Source organism: Gavia stellata, chromosome 10, assembly GCF_030936135.1.
Source record: "Gavia stellata isolate bGavSte3 chromosome 10, bGavSte3.hap2, whole genome shotgun sequence".
NCBI lineage: Eukaryota > Metazoa > Chordata > Aves > Gaviiformes > Gaviidae > Gavia > Gavia stellata.
In genome coordinates, this window is record NC_082603.1 from 22,579,466 (window position 1) to 22,603,575 (window position 24,110).

Sequence of the window (24,110 nt, forward strand, 5' to 3'; positions counted from 1 at the left end):
GCGTAAATGCAGAAGATCCAGCGTACTCTGTGAGCTCGCAAGGCAGCGCAGTGTGTTTGGGGACAGAGAAGGGAAATAACTGGTGCTCCAAGTCTCTGTTTTTATAATACCTTTGCACCAAGGTCAGAAGGATGATGGTTAATGAAAGGCAGAAATTTTCATTTCACCACAGCAGAAAGAGAGCTAAAGATCTGGTTGGAGGATTGTCTCTTGCTTCTAATTTATTTAGATACGATGTCATGCTGTGCTTTAAAACCTGGGAAAATAGTTTTTTGTTGATTTTCTTTGTTTTAAATAGACATTAAGCTCTTCTGTCCCCGTGTTAGGGATGCATGTAAGGCCACACTCACTGAAACATCAGTGGGCCCAGCACAGCTGAATTGCTTGTCCCTTACCCCTGCAGTGAATTTGGCTTATACTATAGCACAGCTTCTTCTCTCATCCAAAAAATACACTAATACATATTGGAAAATCTCCCTTTTATTTTTTCTCCCTTGTGTGGGATCAGAGAGAACAGATTCTTTCATACCATAGCTTTAGGCCTTCTTTGTGACTGTTTTGCTTGTTAAAGCACCAGAGCTGGCTCTTGTAGCCTATTTTTACCGTGCCGTGTGATTCTGCAGACATTGACATGTGTCACCTGTGATGATGCAGCTACATTTGTCAGCTCTCTGTGCTCAACAGGGAGGAATCGATCCTCCACTTTCGTTAGGTGGCAGGAGTAGACTATTGGCATAAAAGATGATACTAAAAAAAATTGGAAAAGAAACCCCAGGGCTTTCTGCTTGGAGACCCAGCCTGCAGTTCAGTGGTCATTTGAATTATTGAATGTGATTAAACTAAAAGCCATTTCCCTTTTTGTCCCTTTACCCAGATGAGCCATCTGAAATGCAAGTTGATTTGTATTTTCTTTTATCCTCTCAGCTTGTTAGGGAGAATATTTTATTTCAGATTCCATTCTTCAAGGTTCTCCTATCACCCAGCGTGGAGCGTTGCTGTCATGTCCTTATCTATAAAAAGAGAGAGATGGAAAAGGAAACAAAGCCCACAGGTGACACACGTTTTATTGAGGTGTTCCACATGAAGTGCAATTGTGTGCTTTACAGTGCACGCAGCACGGTAGGAGCCTTCAAGAGGAAGAGAGGGCTATCAGATGAATACAAATTCATCTTTCAAATAGGTTAGATTGGAATTGCTCAGGCTAGTACAGTGTAGACCATATTAAAATAGAGACCATTTTGCAGACCATCTTTCCATTCACTGTCACAAAGGCCACCTCCATTGGCAGACTGCAAAAGCCCCAGGGCAAGCAGATCAACTTCATATTTGAGAAACAGCACATGGGAAATTTTAAGCTGGATGTTAGCGCTGATAAATGGCTAATAAGGTTGAGTTATCACAATGTTAATAGCTAAAGGAAATAGTTTTTCGTCTCTCGAAAGTGTTCAGTATTCAAGATGTTTCTCTGACCCAAAACAAAGCTCATAGTTATCGCAGCACTGTAACAACTTCCATGTAGAACGTAGGATATGGAGCCAGGGGGTCAGGATATTTAGCCGTGAGAGTCTCAGCCTCATGCTGCACCTTATATGACTCATCCTGTATCCTGACTAATTCTCTTAGAGTCCACAACACCGGAAACAATGTACTGAACACATTTCCGTAAATAAGCTCTTAACCTTCCTACACATCTCTCTGTGATGTCTTGCCAAGCCATGAGTACCAGTGAATTTAGATCAAGCTGGAGACACTTACTTTGATGATTTCAGGCACCTTTCTTTAATTTTGCTTTAACAAAAGTTGCACAGGAAAAAACATTTAGTAGCCACCAGTCCCCAGATTGTTTTTTGAAGTTACGGCAGTATTTTCCCAAATATAATGTCAAAGGAAATGAGAACTAAGTTTAGCAGTGAACACGAAGAAGAGGAGTTTAAAAATTTAAAAGTCCAGAAGATCAAAATAGGAGACTCAAAAATTTAATAATGTAATCCACAGCCAGACATCTAAGTGGGCTGTTCTTCAAGGTATTAGGCATCCGGAGATCCCATCAACTGCAATGCTTTTAACCTGTACACATGCTTCTGAAAGCCTAACTGAGCTATCTGCCCTTGAGATTGGTCCATGTCTTTATTCAGTCTTAGCAGTCCTTGAAAACACAACTAACAGGAAAGATGCTGTAAATATCTATAAAGCAATTTGCAAGGTATGATACTTCTTGCTGAGTATGTGCTACAAGGCATTATTCAGGTCTTTTCCTCAGCAGTGCTTTATCGATACAGGTTTCATCTAATGTTTGTCTGCAGGTCTAAGGCATTTGCTGTTACACGAAATATTGGGGATTTGGCTGCTAGTAAGATGACTCCAGTTCTTCTACCTGAAGCAGTGCCTGACATAATGAAGATGTCCTTCGCTTCAGATTCAGGCGAGACTGATAATATCAAGGTAAATGATGTAGTGTCTGACTATTCTTTTTTGGGCTTTTAATCAGTGGGACACGATTTCTTTTCTCCATAAGAAAATGCACAATTCATCTCTAACCAATGCTGCTTCGCTCAAAATAAGTCAGGTTCAATCTAATAACACATATAGCCCTATAGTAACATTATTTTAAAATCTGGAGTGTAATACATCAGACTTGGAACACGTTTTCAAAAGCAAAAGCATTTTCTTTGGTAATTAATTTTACACTGCCATCTACAGGATAGGCCTACAATCTTTAAAATAATTCGCAACCATTATGCAAGCATCACATTCCTGGGGCGACCACAATTGTTCTATGAGACGGTCCATTGTTCAACCTGTAGAGCCAAATTTAATGCTTATAAGCACCCTCATTCAAGAATGGATGGCAGTTTGTGTGTCAAGTCAAATGACTTCCTGAGTTACAGCTTTCCGTAAAAACCAGTACAGGCTTTCTATGATGGGCAGTGTTGTGAAGGCATCACCGTGACAATTCATTCAGTGAAAGACTGGTAGAGGTGAGGCATACACTGTCCTGTTCTGGTTTCATTGTTGTCCTGCAACTCTGAAGGGTTTTCAGATAAAATAAGAGATGAACAGAGGATGACTACAGCACTTTCCTATGGAGAAGTCAATAGGCAAACGTACTGTCAGTGAGAGCAGTTTCCAATATCCTGGAGCAAGCAAAGTTCTTCTGCTTTGTGCCTCTGTGCTGCCCTTCCTGAAAAGTTAGCAATCCACAGTTATTCTTAAATGAACAGCAACTGAAAAATGGCACTAACTGGAGCATTTCCCAGTGTCATTAGAATTTCCTTTGGAAAAAAATTACTAGTACTAAAATTCCAGTTTTTCAGAGACATGTGAGACATGATAAACTGAGTAAAAAATTAATTGCAAACCTGTATTACATGTGAAATTAAAGCTTATGATTATGTGTCTTTAGCTATTTGCTTCATTGCTCCAGGAAATCATAGTTTTCATTTCATGGATTTGATTCTAATTTTAATTTATTTTAATTTGTTCTTCTGCAAGCATTACTTAGCACATGTAAATTACATACTTTTGAGTGGAAATTTCTAACATCTGATATGCTTTGAGCATCTAGTTGATACCGTCTCACGTTCATGTCAGACCTCAACTGAGAGAATTTTCATGGACATTGATGAAGGTTCTGTTGTTTGACCCAATCTTAAATCAAAGGAAAGAACTCAAATCAGTCTAGAGCACATTCAGATTTATCAAGAACCTGTTAACACTGTCTAATACTCCAGAAAAACAAAATTAAATATTCAGAATTAATTTGTGATATAATTTTCTTTTCTTAGAGTGTGAAGCTCTTTTTGCACTAGATAGTCTAATCAAGCCATTCAGTTGATAATTTTGTCCAACCAAAACCCAAGTTGTTCTGTGTCATGTCCTTGCTATATCAAATAAACTGGTTAATTCCTCCTGCAGAATACATATAACTATTACCGAAACAGGACACATCATAACATGCAAGTATTCCTCTTACTGTTGTCCAGTTTAACTTGATGTGTGTGTTATCTAATAGGACAGACAGTCTGCAGAAGATGTTTCATCAGGAAATTCCTTTTCATTTGGACGCTCTTCTTCCCGAAAAGAGCCGTTTGTTCAGTCCTTCTGCTCCAATGCAAGTACATTTGGGTTTCAAGTGTGCATTGAGAGGAAAAGTGTACATGCAGCATTTATCAAAAATGTGCCTCTTTATTACCTAGCTGGAGAGCACGCCCTTAGAATGAGCTTCAAGCCAGGTAAACACCACTGCGCACAAAAAAGAAAGTAATAGGTGGGTGGGTAGGGGTGTGTATATATACCCAGATATATTTGTATATGTACATATATATCTTTTGTATCTTGAGTACCACTAAAACTACCATTAGGCCTACCAGCCCTGCCAGTATTGGCAACAGACTGCACTTGTAGCAGGAATTCATTTGTCCCCCGCTCGTCTGAGCAGCGACTTCCCAGCTCTCCCAGCAATGTCACTCAGCATGGCCAACGTCAAACAGAGCTGATCTGTGCCTGCAGAGCATGTCTGATGCACCCTGAATCATTGGATTTGGGATGCAAGCACAGAGCAATTGGACATGGGCAATAGATCTGATGCAGTGTCCTGTAGCTACATTCTAAAAACCCAGACTCTTAAAGGGAATTATGGATTAACCTTGCCAGGATCTAGTCCTTAATGTCTTAATCCATGATCATAAGAAGCAAAAGCACAGCAGGCCACTGAATCTAGGTCTCCTTAGTATCAAACTAATGGCCTAACCATTGAGCCACTCTTTATAATTCAAGAGTTGAGCCTCGATTCCTCTCTGATGCCTAATTCGTTGTCCCATAGTGTTACCTAGCTAAGCAATCCAATTCACTTGACTTAAATCTGCTGATCATTCTGTTTATTGACTTGAAAATAATCTAGTATCATGCTAATATTTTAAAATTTGGTTATTGCCAGTATATGCTTTAGCTATTACAGAAAATTTTAACAAATTTGCTCAATACCAAAAATAATCAATGAGCATTTATATTTTCATTTGGGGAAGAATGGCTAAATAAATTGTAGCAAAAATTGGCTTATTCTATTATTCAGTTGCTAATACTAACAGTAATACTAATTGTCATGCGATTTCAGTTTACACAGAGGCACCTATTGAAAAAATACAAGTCACAATTCAAGCAGGAGACCATGCTCCTGCAAAAATGGTACGTTTAGTAACATTTGAAGATCCAGAGGCACAGGTTTCTTCCAGGAGAAAAGCAATTAAAAGAGTGAAGAAAATCCTTGATGATACTGTTAACCAGGTAATGCTGTAAAAATCCACTTCTAGAGTTGTGGGAAACATTATACGAAGCTTAGTTATTTATATTTCTTTTACTAAGTAGCCTCCTTTGTCTAGATAGTATGCAAAAATTGGAAAATAGTGACAGGCTTTAGGGTACACAAATCTCTCTGCAGGTCTTTTGTTTGCATTCATCTCTTGTGCAGGTGAAGGACATTAGAAAGAGCAGGTTGGTTTTGTAGGTTTTTCTGAAAATCTCTTGTAAGACACAAAATAGCTGTTGCATGCCCAAAAGGTTGTCTGTTCTTTCCAGCTACTGCAACTGTAGCAAAAAGGTATGACACCTACCTACACAACTTGCCCTGAGATAGTCACAGCTACACTGCCGTCATTACCAACATTAGTTACATGTAATTGTATGATCAACAATTTCAGTTACATGTAATTGTACGATCAACAATTTTCACACATGTTCATTATGACAAAAGGGTCTGGGGTATTGTTGTACTTCCGTGTGGTTTTAGCACATCATTATGAATTTGCCTTACTGGGATGTATTGCAAGAATGCTATCAGGTGTATAGGCAGTAGAGAGATTCACAGCTCTCTGTATCTGATTTTACTTATAGCCTTCTGCAGGAACACAGAAAACTAATTTTGTTTTTCCAATGGTACCATTGACTAGGGGACAAGAAAATCCAGAAGCTCATCATCCAGTGCCAGCAGCACCAGTGGAAGTGCCAAGAGTACAACAAGCAGCCCCTCCAGCAGTGATTCTGACAACAGAGCATCACAAGAAGGCACCAAGATAAATCTGAAAACAAGACAGTCCAAAGCCAAAGAAAAGAAATTCTACCCCTTTGGGGACAGTGGCAGTAGCAGCAGCAGCAGCAGTAGTGGTAGCAGCAGTAGCGGTAGCAGCAAAAGCAGTAGTAGTAGCAGCAGTAGCAGCAAAAGCAGCAGCAGCAGCAGCAGCAGCAGTAGCAGTAGTAGTAGTAGTAGTAGCAGCAGCAGCAGTAAAAGCAGTAGTAGTAAGAGCAGCAGTAGCAGCAAAAGCAGTAGTAGCAGTAGCAAAAGCAGTAGCAGTAGTAGCAGCAACAAGGGCAGCAGCAGCAGTAGCAGCAGTAAGGACAGCAGTAGTAGTAGCAGTAGTAGCAGCAACAGCAGGAGTAGCAGCAGCAAGAGCAGCAGCAGAAGCAGTAGTAGCAGCAGCAAAGGCAGCAGCAGTAGGAGCAAAGGCAGCAGCAACAGCAGCAGCAGCAGTAGCAAAGCATCTGGTATAAAGCATAAGGCTAAGAAGCAGTCCAAGACCACATCAATTCCAAATGCCAGCACTGCTGAAGGAGAGAGAAGTGGCCGAAAGCAGAAGCCTAAAACACAGAGTAGCAGCAGTAGCAGCAGAAGCAGCAGCAGTGGCATCAGCAGCAGCAGTGAAAGCGTTGGTGTTTCCCATCGCCACAGCAAATATGACAGACAAGCTGAGCCGAAACATGTCAAGTCCCAATTTAACAGTCACAGTAGTTACGACACTTCTAAAGAACGGGTAAAATTTTCTAATGCTCTGACTTCTGCTAGGAGGTGATCCTTACTGAGCTGTAGGTAATAATTTCTTTTGGAATTTTGCAGGAATATCACCTTCCAAAAGTATATCAGCTCCGTTTCAGATCTGCTCACGTCCATCGGGTAGGTCCCTAATTCAAGTGCACATTCCCGTGGTGGCTACAGTTGATATGATCAAGCATATTACTGAAGGGCTTTGGTTCATTTCACTCGAGCTTTCCATACTGGCCAATATCAACACTGACGATGGCCAAAATAAGCATATTTATTACTAAAATACCGACTATTACACTACATCCTTCTGTTGTTGCAGCACTTGCAATCCTCAAATTTTGGTCAGGACACCTTTGGGCTAGATGCTGTACAATGCAGCCAAAGCTAAGTTAACAAAGACCATGGGGGAATTATAAAACAGCAGGATTTTTCAACAGGAATAGCCGTGTTCACAGTTTTTAGGCAATCATGGTAAAATCATCATGTACGTGGATTGTATCAGAAACCAGGTTCAGTATGCATTATGGCATAGAGGTATTTTAAGTATATATTAGAAGGATGATTATGTAGTGGCTTTTGTAGGTGTTACCCGTAAAGTTATTATGTATTCTGCTTATGAAAAAAGAAGATGATTTACAGTGTTTTTAATAAAATTGTAATCTCTTTTTTATTTCTAAAAAATATGCATATGTTTGACCACTTATTAAGTGTCAGTTTTTATTTTCCCTAACGTTAGACCTGGACAATGTGATGTTGCCATTTGCAATCACTGCCTATGCGGCCTTCCTATCAGCAGAGAGGTCCAGGTGGATCCGAGGCACATTCCTACCCAACATACTTCCTGTCTGCATTACGATAATAAAAATAACATTCTAGATATGTCTAAGTCTGTCTGTTACCTCTAGAGGGAGGCTGATAGCTCTGATTTTGATGTCTGTACTGTAAAACTAGAGGCCACGCCATAGCTGTTTAACCAATTTTTGTTTCATAGCATCCGGATCGGAAGATATCAAGCAGCTCATCGTCATCTTCCTCTGAGTTGGGAAGCAGCCACAGCAACAGCAGCAGCAGCGGCAGCGGCAGCAGAAGCAGTCGCCCGAGCGGCAGCAGCAGCAGCAGCAGCAGCAGTAGCCACCGCCACGGAGAAAACGCAGGCCACAGCTCAAGGAGGAGCCACGTCAGCAGAGAAGTCAGCGTTCACCACAGCCGTGGTTCCAGCTTGACGCGCGAGGTACTGTTATCTGCGTGGTACAAAGGAGCAGCCAGGCTTCGCTGGCTGCTGAGCAGGAACTGTAGATGTGGTGGCGCTCTGACCAGCTGAGGGGGTTCGGCTCAGGAAGCACACTGCAAGTCAAGCTTGTAAATGGAAAGTCAAAGTCCATTGAGATATTTTCCCCCCATGAAAACTTTTTTTCCTAATTCCCTTGGCTTTAAGGTTTTGTTTGATGGGTTCTTGGGTATATTTTCCTTCATTTCTAAAGGTGTTTGCAGTATGTGAAAGCCTGCATTTGGAAATTATAAAAATTGAAGGGAATGGGGTTGTAAGTTAAAGGGGAAAGAATTTTCTTTTGCCTATGAATGCCCAAAATGCAAAATAAATTGCATTAAGGTAAAAATGGGGACGAAATAAATAGGTTTTATTTAAAGATTTTTTTTAACCTGGGTCTGCCTAATTATTTTTAGATGTAGACCTGAGGTCGTGAGTGCATGAAGAGTATAACTAAAATCAGACTCTCCATGGTCATTACTGATTGGTAAATGTAAAGTCCCATCAAGCACAATTCATCTTTATCTTTATTACATACTTAGTATTCTGTAATTGTACTAAGTAAATCTATCTACATAATAATAGAACAAATAGCTCTGCAAATGTAGGCAATGTCTGTGGGAACTCTGCTACTAAGAAGGATTTCAAAATAATCAATTGGCTTGAAGAAGCTGTAGTACAGTAAAATACGTTGTGAATGTGTATACTGCTAGTACGTATTAGGCAGCTATTTGAAATGTTAAAAGAATGCAGAAAATCTTACTAAGTGCATAAAGATAGTTTGGAAGAGTCTTGGATCCCACATCAAAACAATCACGTCTTTGAAAATTCCTGGTGGTAATGAAATAATCAAGATTCCAACCAAATTTATTCTTAAATATTGGGGATATAGAAATACATACTGCAAACTAAACTGATGAATGAGGAGGGCTGCTTCCTGCTATCAGAGCACATAAACTGGACTGAAGGCTCTCCAGTGAATACACAGAAATATTTAAGCACAGATGGTTGGGGGCTGTTTTTCAGCGCAACTTCCTGGGAGACGTAATTCCACCTGGCATTACGATTGTGGCACAGGCAGTAAGGAGTGACAACAGAAATCAAGGTTATCAAGCTACAACATATGTTCGTTCTGATGCTGCCAAAGTTGATGTGCAACTAGTTGTGGTTCAACTGGCTGAAACCAAGTGGAAAGCATGTGCTGATGCTCTAATACTGCCTCTGAAAGCACAGGTAAGCACACAGGCAGCTTCGTGAAGAGAGACATCTAAAAAGTCCAGAGTTTTTTAAATAAGCACAGAGCACCTGCTGATTAGGAGACCCAAGCAAGAAAAGCATACATATTTTGAAACATTTCACAAAGTTTGTGAAATTTCAGAAAATGTTCCTATCTTTCACCATTCTTTTGAATTAAAAATAATTAAAAAAAAAATCAGCCACTTCAAAATCCAACAAGAAGAGGTATTGACTTTCAAGATACATCAAAATATGACCAGTAGAAATAGAATAAATATTTGAAAAATTGCCTGCTTCATTACTACCTGTTTATTCTTTGCTCTACTATGAGTTTTCTTGTCTGGGAATCTGGCTGTTTTTCTCTATATAATCAATTTCAGAAGACTCATAACTCAAATGTATTTGAAATGTTGTATTTCTTAGGATTTATATGAAAAGATTGAAAAGGTAAAGTTGGGTAACAGGTTGATGCCTGAGAAAGCATCATAAATGAAGGAACAGGTCTTTCCTTTTCTTTTTTCGCGTCTCACTGTGTTGCGCTTCCCATGTGCCTTTTAATGCAAGAGGTCTTTGCGTAAAAATTTACAAACCTCTGCTTTTTTCAGCTGCGATTAACAAATTCAGCGTGATAGTTCAGCATTGAAAAAGTGGGGTGAGGTACAAATCAAGAGGTATTGGGGGAGGCTAATTGAAATTAGAGCGCAGTCGTCTTCTAGAAAAAAATGCTTATTGATTTTGTAGTTACCAAGTCTAAGGAAACCTCAGGAAATTATGACAAACTGGATGTTTCAGGAGCTGCTTTGAGACAGGAACATGTACATGTAGTTCTGCACAGCCTAGCAAACTTTTTTTCTACTATACCTCAGATTTTTCCAGATGTAGTCAGAATTTCTCTGTGAGCCTATTTAGAGCAAAAGAAAGACTTGGAAACATTAAGGATCAATGTGAAGTTTCCGGAAAGAAGAAAAAATTGCATTTTGAAATGGCCAAGGGTGGTTCAGTGATTCTTTTCTGAAATTTGGGTGACTGTTTCCCTGTTTGTAAAGGCCAGACTGAGATGGGGCAAGGAGTGCCGGGACTACAGGATAGCAGCCATAGCTACCACAGGCCAACTGGCAAGGAAGCCAGCCGTGCAGCTGAAGGTGCAATGGGGAAACCTTCCATCCTGGATAAAAAAGACAAGCACTGCGTATGTAATTTGCTCTTTCCTAAGTTGTTATTTTGCCTTTCTTACGTTAGTTGGCTTTAGAAAAACACTAAAAGAACTGGACAAAATTTTTCAACCCGAACATGTTTGGAGAGGTTTTTGGATGGAAAACACAAGTTCAATGGCACAGAAGTATTTTGTGAATGTGTTCTATTTTCTCCACATGTTTCATATTAAAAGATATGCCCCAAATATTTAAAAACTTGACATGATTAATTTCATTTTCCATATTAAATTATTTGATATTTCAGTTCAAAATGCCTTTTTGTTTCGAAATGTTCTTCTATTCAGTCTCAAAAAGTACCCAGTTAAAATAAGCAAAATAAAACCAATGCATTTCCTCTGGATAAAATCAACCATTTCATTTGACCCAAAGTATTGTTTCTTTGACTTTTCAGTTCTTCCATTGTTTCCCTGATTTTTCAGCAGTGCCAGTAGTCTTCACCCTCCCATGTCTGCTTTTGCTCATGTACCTGAGTTTGTCACATGTTGTTTATCTCTAGATTCATGCAATATGTTCCTGGTGCAGCACTCGTGTTGGGCTTCTCAGAAGCACATCAGAGAAATCCATCTCATGAATTTATAGTAAGGGCAGCTGCAACGTCTCCACGAACAATTGATACAGTAATTAAAGCTCCCGGGGTACGTGTCAATTTTTATTTTCCTTTTCCTTACCTTGAATGGATTTTCAATTAATAACATTTTGATACTTAATGTAAAGGAAAAAAGGCAAAACATTCCCTTTTAGAGAAGCTGCTATATACCTGACTACATTACATGGGTCTTAAAATACATACAAGAGTACTCTTGATTTTGTGCTGCGTTGCTGCAATGGAGCAATAAGTTGAATATCAGATTCTGTAGTCAAATACCTTATTTCCATGCTGAGAACAGCAGTTAGGACCAAATTGTCTCAAGCATGACTGCTCTGCACTCACACCTTTATTAATTTTACCCAGTGTGACTAGTTCTGTGGAATGTATAGGGGTCTCAGAGCAGATAATGGAGGCCTTGAGAACACCTTCCACTCCATTGCAGCCATGTACGGCATCTATCTGTGTTGGCACTCAAGTCCCACATCTGCAGTAACCATGCTTGATGAGACAGGTCCAAGGAAGTTATGACAGCCACAAATACAACTCTGCCTTAACCAATCTGGAGCAGGTAGTTACACTCTCAGAGCAGCTTGCACAGGCTGGATATGCAGAATCCCACTGATTAATTGGTCCTTGTCCTCCAAATCCCTACGCACCGCTTTGAAAAATTTCCCCTATGGATCTCTGGCAAATTAATAACAGGTAGCTATTCATACACAGAGAAATCAGTGTGTCTTTAACCTTCCATGGTGCTTCAGTATTGCAGGACTCTTAATATATGATAATGAAGAAGTAGGCACACTAGGCATTAATTTGATTCTTTTGGTAAATGTAATTTGTAGCTACAGTGAGGGATCTTACCCCAATGCTCATCATGCCAGTTTTCAGCCTGTAATGGATGCTGTTCACTTTCCCAGACACATCCATCGACTTAGTTACTTAACTTGTTGCCTTTTTTTCTAAGAAGTCACTTAATTGTTGTTTAGACTTCATCTATGTCGATTACTTTCCAATGTCCTTAACAATTTCTCAAAAAGTCAAGAAGTGTGACTAGAAGAGAAGACAATGATTCCTCACAAAAGCTTAAGGTTTGAGTGCATCCTGGAGAGACTAACGCAACTGCAATGGTATAAATGCATCTTCAAGATTTTTTTTTGCAAGATAAGAGTCTTTTTTTGTTTGCAGTCATATCTTGAGCAATATGGTTCAATTTATCTTAATGTATTTTCATTTCTGCTTTTTCAGGTAACACTTTACTATCAGGCACTCCGAATGCCATTCACTCTGCCCTTAGGCCCATCTCTAACTTACGAGACTCGAGATATCACTGCCTGGAATTTATTTCCTGAAATAGCTTCGCAAATAGCACAAGAAGATCAATGTAAATATTACTTACGCTTGTCTCATGAATAAGCAATGTTTGTAGATCCGTCCTCTGCCATGACTGGGTCTTTTCTTGTAGTGGTCTTATAGGGAAGCATAGCGTCTCTAACCCTGCTCTCTCAACAGCTCATTCCTCCACTTAGAAGCGTGTTTGTTGGTGGGTGAAGGAAAAGACTTCAAACTGATGTAAATATTCAGAGTTCAGGAATCACTTCTGTCTGCAAGTCCTAGAGGTTATCTTTTGCCCCTTCTAAGGTGCCATCTCTGCATTGAAAGGCATCAGATGATGGGTACAAGACAGATCATGTATTTTCTGCCCTGTTTATTTTCTTCAAAAAGGAGTCATGTGAGTCTAGGCTGGTTGGTGCCTAGCACTTCTCTGGGAAATGTGAACTACTTTTTATCATGGTTACTATTTTTAGTTTCTCAAGAATTTGATACGTTTTAGTCCCTATTAGCCTGAGTTTTGTGTTTAGCATGTAATCAAAATCAATATTCGTATAATCTATATCTAGTAGTTATTCTGTAGTGCTATCCTGTCCTTACAGACTCTGGCAGCATTGAAAGCTTCTGCCAAGGAGATGTTGAAGTTTCTTTCCTGTTTGCTGGGTATTTCAGTCTCACAGAGGTGGCCTTCAATACTCTGCAGCAGCACACATGCCATTGTCCCATCTGCCATTTCTTTTCTGGTTTTGTTTTGCAGCCACATGTGAAGTAAGCGAGGGAGATTTCAAAACATTCGATCACGTGAGCCATACATATTCTTTCAATAAAAGCTGCAACCTGATAGCGGCCCAAGACTGTACTGAACATCCAAAATTCATCATTACTACAAGAAAGGTTGATCCTCAGTCATTCTCAAGAGAGGTTCACATAAATACAACCTCAGCGTAAGTGTGGTTTATCCTGAGGGCTCAGGAATTAGGTATAAAGTTTCAGGGAGTTAGTCTGCGAATGGGAGACATCTAGCTCCTCATTGAAACTGGCTTGCAATCAGATATTGGGGGAAAGACAGGATTTCCAGAAAGAATCTTCATCTGAGACTCTTCAGTTTAGCTGCTCTTGTATTCAATTTCACAGACACCATTACCTGATAACCTGCTCATTAAGTGCCCATCCTGTCTCTTCTTTAAGGTTGAATCTCAAACCCCAACATCCCAATGAATTTTGTACTTTTGAAAGAAAACAGTTCATTCATTCAAATTGGTTGTCTGCTAGATTTGGTGACAAATATCTCTATTTTTCACATTTTAAATTAACCACTAGTTTCTTCTTTTTTTCTTCTTTTTCTGAAGGAACATCACAATCTGTCCTGCTGCAAATTCATCTCTCCTTGTGGTATGCAATGAAGAACCAGTTCTATCACGCAGTGGAGTTTCTGAGTATGAAAAAGGTAAACTGTGATACCCACTTTTCCAGAACTGACCTGGAAACTAAATCTTTTCACGATGTTTTTATAAATTCCACAGAAAAATCTCGATGTAAAGAAAACACAAGTGGGTTTAATTCAAAGACATTACTTTCTTAAGATTTGTATTTACTTGCATACACTCTCACTTTCCCTCACCATGACTGACAGGTAAATAAACCCCTTTCTTATATATATGGTATGTCCAGTTTGGTGATTCTTTAGAAAAAAAGTGCTCGTTATCATCACAGTTAGATGCTTTGGTTCAGATATTTAGCAGGAGCACCACCAATGTTATTATAATTTCAAGACTTAGCAGACTGGATACAATAGTCAGTTCCAACTATAAGGAACAGTAGTAGAATATTCTTACAAATAAAGAGATCATTTCTTGTATTTTTGCTTTCTCCACAAAAAAAAAAAAAAAATTAAAAATCCAACTGTAGCAGCAAAATGATCATTGTGAAGGAAAATGCATTATGGTGTATTTTGTGCTACTCACTTTCTCCATTAATTTGAAATTAAGCAGATCACCTTATGATTCACTTTTACAGACAACGTTAAAATTTACAAAAATGGAACAACAGTTATCGTGGAAGCTCCAACACACGGACTGAAGAATGTGACTTTTGATGGTGTGATCCTTAAGGTATTGGGCTTACTTTCAAGGTTACTAATTTATTTCTCTTTAGTACTTTGGCAATGTAACAGACCAACACTTCAGTATTCACTACAAAGATGTGCTATTTTATAGGTTACCGTTGCTTCATGGATGAGAGGAAAGACCTGTGGAGTTTGTGGAAATAATGACAGAGAAAAGCACAATGAACTCCTAATGCCAAATCATAAGCTGGCACACAGCTGTTCTGCTTTTGTTCATTCATGGGTATTGCTAGAAGAAACCTGTTCTGGTGGTGAGAGATTGGGGAGAATATGATTTCACTTTTCCTCTGCCAATAGCAAGAAAATTTTTTTTTAAAAGCAGCGGATATAGTTTACTTAGTAAAGACAATAGCAATATATATCCATTTTAACTTCATTAACCACTGACTGTTTAAAACACTGCCTGTGAATATAGAGAATATATACTACAGCAAAAGTCTTTGTCTCATGTGCAGTTCAATGTTAAATAATTGATTCGACTATAATTTCTTACACTGAGTAGCTTTTTTCTTGGAGAGGCAAAATCAGGCCTAATCTTGCTCCTACTGAAGTAAGTGTGATTTTTACCACTGAATCAAAGCAGTTTCAGCTGTTGTCTGCAGACTTAATTTAATCAAACAAGTTGCAGGTTATGAATGCAGTGTCAGATCTGAAGTTTATGTAAATTTTCAGAGTGCACAAAATTCCATTTTTGTTCTGCACCATCTGAGGGTGCAATCTCAGGGAAATATTTAGAAATACTCCTAAAGTAAAAGAGATTCGTCTCATATGTAGCTGGAAAAATAATTATGGTCTCCCATAACATCAATACAGTTTTGTTCTGTAGGTCTCCATTTACCTTGGACCTGAGATAACTTTATCGAAGTTAATGGTTGTTTTCTCCTTGACTTCAGTGGCAGCAGCATTGTACTTATCTGTGTGTCAGGAAACAGAGTCATAGCTGGGATCCTGTTAAGTTACATTATACCTTTCTAGTGAGATAATTGCAGCATTATAAAAATCATCCAATACAAAAATTATCCTTGATGTTATTATATAAATGCTGCCTTTTTTTTAATCCATTCACTACAGTTGACATTTTTCCTAATGCAATGAAGTAGCCATTGTGCTTGCAGTATCTATTCTTAATAGCTTTCAGACATGAGAGGTTATTTTCTGTGTATTATGTAGTTCTAAAAAACTGGGTGTACATGATTCCATTTGGGTTATATTGTGCAATTAGATTTTAAAAATAGCTGCCTTTTCAGACTCTTTCCTCTATCCCCCAACTTATTTTCATCCTATCTTGACAACCTCACTGCTGTGAAAATGGTTTGTCAGGCACCTGTGTTTTAATAAAAGCTGAAGAGAAAATATGGACCTTTATTATTGCAAGGATCGACTGGGATTTATTTCTACAGTTCTAACTACCTTTCCTTTTCCTCTTAGGGTGCAAGCTGCAGCGCAGTTATGTGAAACTGAATCGAAATCCTACTATTGATGGAGAGGAATCTACGTGCTATTCTGTTGACCCAGTACTGAAATGTATGAAAGACTGTACCCCAATAGAAAAAACTTCAGTTAAGGTTGGCTTCCACTGTTTCCCAAAAGGTACAGTATTTTTCTCTCTCTGTGTCACATACTGTAGGAGCTCTGTCAGAGCACTCAAAAGAATAAAACACAGCACAGCCACGCACAGACCTGTATTGCTCCGGCTCCTTTCTTAGCTGCTGTTTTTAATCCCATTAGTATTTGCTATAACCACTGACAGTAGTGGCCGGCTAAAAGCTAGTTTAGATGATGGCAGGTAGCATCACCAGAGAAAAACATTTGTGGTGGTAAAAGGGGCAGCAGTGATCGATAAAATTTTTTTCACATTTTCAGGATCTCCATAAAGTTGAGGTAAGCAACACTGAGCCCTTTTATGCACATTACAGCCTGCAATTTTGTGTAGACCAGGGCAAGCAAGGCAACTGAAAGTCAGTCAAGTAGTATGACATGACTGCTGTGATTAGGCTGCCATGCTATGCCACTCTGCAATACATCAGCAAAAATCACATTGCTGAAACGTTCTCTAGATTGTTCAAAAAAATGGTTTGGTTTTGAAGGTATTTTATACACACACACTTGTGCCCTAGATTTTTAAAAATACTAAGCCTTTTTCTCCTTTCACTTACACTCATTTGTCATGGACACAACGCATTGTCTAACAGAGGTTCATGCTGAAGTTATACAAGCTTGAGAGGAGAATCCAGCCTGGAACATACAGATATTTCTGCTGCATTCCTTCCTAAATCTTTTAACGAATTACACAGTACACATATACCTTAGAGGGAAATCTACCATTAGGGAGTATCTACTGAAGTGGTCTGTTCTCTGTGTTAACCATTGTTGGCCAAATCCATTGTTAGCTGGGATAATCCAGTGTAGTTTCACTGAAGCCAATGGATCCCTGTGTTGAGTAATACTGGAGAGGAACACAGTATTTTATGTCTGATTTTAAACAACATCTATGTAGAACTTTGCACTTTGCTCGTGTTATTAATGTGCTGAATCAGCCCATAAAAGCAAAGAGTATCTGTCTATAACAGTCAACCATCTACAACAGCCTATTCAACAAGTAGCACAGAGAGAGTGCTAATAGTTTTCTGACGGCTCCCCGAGATGTGGATAGATGCATCCTTTCATGAAAAGAAAAAACCACCCTCAACAAAAAAACCTTCCAAAATCTTGTCGTATCCATGTTTCACAGATTTCTTTTGTGTGTCCAAGTCTGTATCTCTGAAATGTCATCACCCCGTGCCACTCACTGCCTCAGAATATTAGGCTATAATAAAGCTGTCTCATTCTCTCACAAAAATGTGTGAGAAAAGAGGAAAATCAGAAAAAAGATACCTTAGTTGTCGCAGCCAGTGCTGCTTTTACAGCAACTGCAGTCTTCTCTGGTTCATTTACTGAACCAGAGACTGGGAAGTCTGCTAGCAGCACTCCTAATCAAGGGCTTTTTTTATTTCTTTATTTATCCTGAGGAGAAGGAGGAGGAGGAAGAGGGGGAAGAGGGACAGAAGGAGGAGGAGGAAGGGAAAAGATGCCGTTTGTGGTTTTTTAGCAAGATGATTGCTTTTCCTCAGGCTAAGGATCAATAGGAATACAAGGCCAGCCCTTAAAAACTTCTATTTCTTTCTTTGTTCAATGACTTGGCGAAGCAGCAGAAACAAAATCCCTATCTCTCTAAAGCTGAGAACATTCATTCGCATACACTGGACAAAGACTTTTGCTCAGCAATTTATATGAGAGCTCAGATCTGATAGTCTGCTGTTTTAAAAGAGAGGGACCCCATCACTGTCACCAGTGGAGCAAGGATAAAATGAAGTACAAAGATGCAGAATTTCCCCTGTTGTCCTCAAATCAGTGAGACTGTAGTCTTAGGATCTTGACTGAGGCAGACATCACTCCAAGTTTAAGTCCACATATTAGTTTACATTTCAAACATGCCCCAAGCCCTACCCGTAGGGATCATAGCTACTCAGCCGTGATCCAGTTTGCCAAGGGAACTATTTCCTACATGGATATGAATGTGATCAGACCCACAGTGTGCCCAAGAGTAAGAGGTGTAGCAAGAATTAATGTATAGAAAAACCAGAACCCAGGCATTTTATAGCACTTCCCATTTCACAGCTTGAAAACATTATATATTTTTAAAAAGCATCTCCAGCACCTTTCTGGGAAATATTTATTATCCAGTTTATTATGCAAAACCTGTGCTTCAGGTTGGACAGTAATTTAGCTGAGGAGAGTGTTGGCATTTCAGGAGATAAGTGACTGATACAACCTGAATCCATACAGCAGTCTCCAGATTTCCCTGTGATGAGAGATGGCACGTTATAAATGTATTGTCCAACTAAGGGATAAAACAAATGGTGGTAAAATTATGAAAGCTTTACCCATTCTCATTATACAAACTTAATCTAAATGGATGTCCTAATATTCTGCCAGATGCAATGATAAACCTCCAACTAGCTAAGAATACTTATTGGAAGGATGAATATCATTATTCCATTTAGATTATTTCAGCATTAAGGGATATGGCTTATTCAAGCTGCTGTTGATAAAGCAGTGTGTTAAGGTTAATACTGCAACTGACAATGCTCTGCCAGATTTCACAATATATGGGAAAATTTAATTAGAAGTTTATGAACCTCTGAAAATTCTCCAAAGGGCTTATCCTTCAGAATGAACTTCAACAAATAGTGAGCTGAACTACGGAGTGATATGCAGCACTAACATAAAAAGAGATTGCTGATGGGTATTGGTACGTGGTGGTCTTACTTTGAAGGTGGTTACCTCCAGCACTTTTACAGGCTCCTGCCTGTTGTCTTTCTGCTTTGTGAAATGTTATTCGTTTTGATTTTAGGGAAGTATTGTAGTAATTATATCATGGATGAAAATCCTGCTCCAAGTCAATGAGTCAGTTAGATGTCAGTTGTGGGGGCAGAATTTCATTCTTTACTTGATGAGGGAGTTGGCAGCCATCAAAACAGTATTTCCTTGAAATGTGTTAATTTGCTCAATGTTAGTTAACAATGGCTTTGCTCTTCTGACAGATACTGCTGTAAGCCTGCTGGAATGGCAGAGAAGCAGTGACAAGAAATCTGCATCTGAGGATGTTGTGGAGTCTGTGGATGCTGACATTGATTGCACCTGCACTGGCGACTGTAGTTAAGATAAACACTTTAGTGTTCTGCTATCGATATACTATACAAATAATTGAATAGCTGGACAGATGAGAAGGGAATGTAATAGCTGTAGTAAAATATTAAGAAATGTGCTTGAAGAAAATAAGCCTACTGCATCGCATCCAAAGTCAAATGCATTATGTACAGTCTGCACTGCTTAATAAATACGTTGTTCATTAAATAAGTATTCATGTGCTCTCTCTCTTTATTTTTCCCTATCAACAAAACAATCAGACCAACTATAATATTATCCAGAAATTCTGCTTCCTTTTATCTGAAATATAATTACAGCAGTCCTCTCTTAAAATTATGTTCACTAGGTGATGAAAGGAAAACATGATTATGGCTACTGCTAACATTCCATTGTGCAAAGGATTTCATATTTAGCATACTAAAGACACAGTAAGCATTTGTTTTCTTTTATGTTTTCTGGTAAAGAGCAAAGTCTGTTCTTGGAATCGTTCTGCAAAAAAATACATTTTACTCCCAGCAAGACCATTAGCCGTAGTACATTCTACAAAGGAATGAATTGGACTGCTAGACTCCCACTGTAGCTTTCCAGAGAGCTATAGTGTGTGACACAGTCCCCATTTTCATTTAAATTTCAATGAATGTGCTGTTGCTTCATGAGCTAAAAGTATGAACAGGAACTTTTTTTTTGGTTTACCATCTCCTATTGTATATCTATGAAAACGATGCCTTCAAAAACTTCAGGTAACAATAATACATCAGGCAGCATTCCAAATATTCCAAAAAAGTAATATATATAGAAAAATATGTAAGATCAATAGCATCATAAAGCTAAAATAAAGTACAAGGGGGACAGTTAGACTGTGTTTAACCAGTGAAGTGTCAATCTGCTAGCTTTCACTAGGCCTATTCAGAAAGGCAATTCCCTCCCACCCCAGGGGACCAGGAATAGGTGGCACCTTCAAACCTCGAGCAATGACACACTATCTCTTCACCTTGTACATGAATCAGCCACGCAGTGAGCCATGATACGCTTCCTATAACAGGCAATAGCAGCCAGCGTGCTCTTCCAAGAGAAGCGTTAGCATGGGCGAGTTACTGCTGAACCCAAATGCTGTCAGGAAACTGTCATTAAAAGAAAATACTTTTCTTTCTACCTAAAAACTGTGCTATCAGAAAGACAATTGAAGACTAAATAGCTGAACAATTACAGAATAACAATTCTCAGTGCTTTTCTTTCCAGAGCAGAAACATGAGTAATGCATAGTACTCCTCTCACTCTCTCTCAAGTTGCAGCTTGCAACCTACTTGAAATTAGAAAAGACACAGTTTTTCTCAGTGTACTGCACTTACTTCGTTACTTCCAGAAGAAAGTAAGCCATTATGAGTTTGTTCAAACCAGGGCTCAGTGGGCTGAGCCCTGATGCCTGTGTGATGCCTATGGCAAGCATGTTTGCCTTTGCCCCTAAGCCTGTCTCCTGAGGATAACCTACAGAGAGCAAAAGGGGGTTACTTGCCTCTTTCCCTTCCCCTAGCCTTAACTTAGTCTATATGTTGTATTGAGAACCTTTGTGTGTACTGGGTCTATATGCAGTAACATGAGTTCTTGCACTGTTTTCATTTGGAATAAAGCATCACAAATTCCCTGTACAAAATCCGTGTTTTGCTAACTCATCAGAAGTGAAGTGCTATACTGCAAAAAGGGTAGCCCCAAACAAGAGGGGAGATGAAGAATATTGCATTCCACTTTCCTTTAAAATCACACTAATATTACACCTGGAGACCCCTTTTCTTCCTGGTGTTGTTTTCACTGTGGTTTATGGGAGATTTGCCATTGACTTTCATGGGATCAGACTGTCATCTTTAATCCAACACCTTTCTCTTTAATCCGCTTGTTTACAAAAGAGAAACTTTTGCCAGTCAACCACTTCAGATAAGACAAAGGTAGTAAAGAGATGTAGTGAAAGAAGAAAAATGAACTTTATTGCTCAACTACTAGAACATGAATTTAGTAACAGCAAAGACCCATTAGTAAGAGAAGTAATTTTGCTCGCAGTAAAACACAGTCATCTACACAGAAGCATGACACTAATTAACAATGATCAAGCTGGGATGTACAGTACAAAAAAATACAAGCAGCTCATAAAGGCAAATGCCTTCTCCCAGAAACAATTTACAGACTGTTAAAGTCATTGGAAAAAACTTGGAAGGCAGAGACTGATCAGCAGTCCTAAATGAGTTTATTCTACAACAGCGATATATAATAAAGACACATGTTGGACAGCATTAAAAAACAATACGCATGCCAGGTCAGGCCTGTCCCTGCTGCAGCCCCACTTTGGATCCTGCACCAACGAGGAGGCACCTCCGGCACCCCAACTAAAGGGAGCCGCCAGAACAGCTACACGTCTCTTTCTGCTAAATGGTCATGCCTGGAAAAAGGTATCCTTACCTGCTAAACCACACACGTATGCCTTTCCCCCAGCAGAAGCTACCCTGTTAGCACTTTCCACCGGCTGTGGTATTCACGGGCAATAGAGCTCCCAACAGCAGGATGCTGCGTGAGACAGCTTGAGCCCAAAAGTCCTAAAGAAAATGCCAGCTCACGCACTGTCACAGACACAAGGAAAGAAAGGTGAAAATGCCCCACAATGTCAGAGCACGGCCAGGGAATTCACTCACCATCACCCTACCAGTAACGCAGCCTGGGCTGGGGTGCAGGCTCAGCCAGCGCGGAAAGCAGTCACTAGCAAAACCCAGGCACCCTCCTTTCACTGGCCTGTGCAGGGCACGGGTGAGACACAGCTCTTATTATTTCCAATTCGAAGGGGCAGCTTTCATTTCTGTCCAGTTCCTGTTCGTTAGTGCCCTCTTGCTGAGACAGCTGAATGACTGACTGAAAGACTCCATTGATGTTGCAGCTGTAAAATCCAAATATAATGAAAGTTAGTAAAGCCTGAGGTTGGCAGTGGGCACGGGAAAGCAAACCACTTAGAACCAGCTCATTTTGCCAAAGGAATTAAGAGCATTAGCAGTACAAGTGCGAAAAAGCCCTTCTGGAGTTTCTAATGCACCATATATAGACATTTCCAACCCATCTGGGAAGATATCTGCAGTCCAGATTTAAACCTCATTTGGAAATCATGCCTGTCCTATCTTATAAAGCAAACCAAAGTTATATAGCCTACCGAGTATTAAAATGTGTACTTCATAGCCTGAGCTTTTATGCACTCTACTTTTCATTCCTAGTGCTTCTCAATGATATGAATTAATGAACTCTGGACTTCACTGTAGTAATCAAGGAATGTGACCTCGCAATTATAGCAGTCCAGTATTGTTTAAAAAAAAGACTGTCAGAAAAAAGATGCAGGCCTAAGCACAAGCCAGGCTTCAGTCCTAATCCTGCCTTTGCAGCTCTGTAATGCGGTTTTGCATGAGGCTGGGGATTTCTGTGCCTCATTTTCTGCATCAGAAGGATATGTCTACTTACCTGCTTGATGGAGTCAGAAATGCTTATGAATTTATAGTCCCGTATGTCTTTTGCAAGTTCTTCAGTAATTCTAGAGATGAAAAGTAAATTTTTCCACTAGATCTCCTAACCACATGAGTATATTTTATTGCTAAGTTGAAGGTTTTCATTTTCAGATTCATCCAACTATAAAATAACTATACATTTGGAAAAAATCAAAACAATGTACTTAATTTGTTCACGGTCAGCTTTGGTTAAACCTTAGTGGATTATTCATAAATGCCTAGAATTGGATCCTGCTATTAGAGTGGGATAGGCAAAAGGCTATTGGAGACAAAGTCTTTTGTATCCTAGACAAAGACAACAAACCTTTTGTCCATCAGACCTGACTCTTTTGATTCACTAATTTTAAATGACACAGCGACTCTCAGGAAAGCATGGTCATTCTGCTCCAGAGAAAGGACCTGTGGTGTGATAGGAAAGGACAAAACCATTAATATCAGACCCCTCCTGGAAATGAAATGCCTGCTCCGCAGCATGAGCATTAAAAAAAAAAATAACGTGTTCCATTCTAACCCCACGGAAGTCAATGGTTAAACTCAAGAGCTAGGCTTTTACTCAGCGTGTTTGAATGAGTTATTAAACGAACTTTAGTTGTCCCTAAAAATAAATGTACTGTGTGGATCTAAGTGCAGCTGATGAATAAGAAGCCTCGGGAATCTAGCAAATACAGTAGTTAGGGCTAAAACCAGAGACAGCACAGACGGTTGCAGAAGAGAGTAGCTATTAGTGGCCATCTGAGCTTTATATTGAATCTCAAGGTCTCTCATGCCATCTACTGGCTTTTTTGTTTATTAACAGCGGTTTAAATCTTTTTCCTCCAGATTTATGGGTCTGATACATTCCAGGCAGTTTTATATAAACTCTAATCAAGGTTTGGGGTGGGTTTTTTCCCTCTAAACTCCACACTTGATTACTATGTGTATTTTTCCTGTAAGTACATTACAATTCTGTACCTTTCTGAACACCATTTCACATTTTCTCTGGAGGAAAAAGACATTGCCTAAGACATTCTCATTTCTGTTATTGTATTGGATAGGCAGTAATTACATTGCAAGCAGGGCTGGGAGAACAGTTTACTAAGAAAATCCAAAGCTGTTTGAAAATAGCACTTACAGGTCTTCCTCGATCAGTGTGAGAATGTTGTTATTTTAGTACCTGAAAATGCTTTAATGTACAAAAAAAATCTGGTTTTCCCTCTTTTTTCCCTTGCAGTTCACTTAGCTATAATTCACAGTGAACACTTATATGTCCTAATATTATTAAGTTTACTTTCAGATGGGTTTTGGGAAGCAGGAATTATATGTATAGACAGATCCGAT

The 24,110-nt window shown here is 39.3% G+C and overlaps 1 protein-coding gene across 1 annotated transcript in view; it reads left to right on the plus strand.

Moving 5' to 3' along the window:
* LOC104258620 (vitellogenin-1-like) overlaps positions 1 to 19,276 on the plus strand; it is a 43,208-nt gene extending 23,932 nt beyond the window's left edge. Inside the window, exons 20-36 of the mRNA XM_059822253.1 lie at positions 2,304 to 2,442; positions 4,013 to 4,232; positions 5,114 to 5,283; positions 5,946 to 6,366; positions 6,499 to 6,803; positions 6,887 to 6,943; positions 7,806 to 8,045; positions 9,108 to 9,314; positions 10,364 to 10,506; positions 11,028 to 11,166; positions 12,366 to 12,501; positions 13,207 to 13,393; positions 13,799 to 13,896; positions 14,466 to 14,560; positions 14,666 to 14,825; positions 16,003 to 16,164; positions 19,158 to 19,276. Of these exons, the coding sequence (XP_059678236.1) occupies positions 2,304 to 2,442; positions 4,013 to 4,232; positions 5,114 to 5,283; positions 5,946 to 6,366; positions 6,499 to 6,803; positions 6,887 to 6,943; positions 7,806 to 8,045; positions 9,108 to 9,314; positions 10,364 to 10,506; positions 11,028 to 11,166; positions 12,366 to 12,501; positions 13,207 to 13,393; positions 13,799 to 13,896; positions 14,466 to 14,560; positions 14,666 to 14,825; positions 16,003 to 16,164; positions 19,158 to 19,276 (2,998 nt within the window). The remainder of the gene's footprint in view (positions 1 to 2,303; positions 2,443 to 4,012; positions 4,233 to 5,113; positions 5,284 to 5,945; positions 6,367 to 6,498; positions 6,804 to 6,886; positions 6,944 to 7,805; positions 8,046 to 9,107; positions 9,315 to 10,363; positions 10,507 to 11,027; positions 11,167 to 12,365; positions 12,502 to 13,206; positions 13,394 to 13,798; positions 13,897 to 14,465; positions 14,561 to 14,665; positions 14,826 to 16,002; positions 16,165 to 19,157) is intronic.
* Positions 19,277 to 24,110: the final 4,834 nt, after the last annotated feature.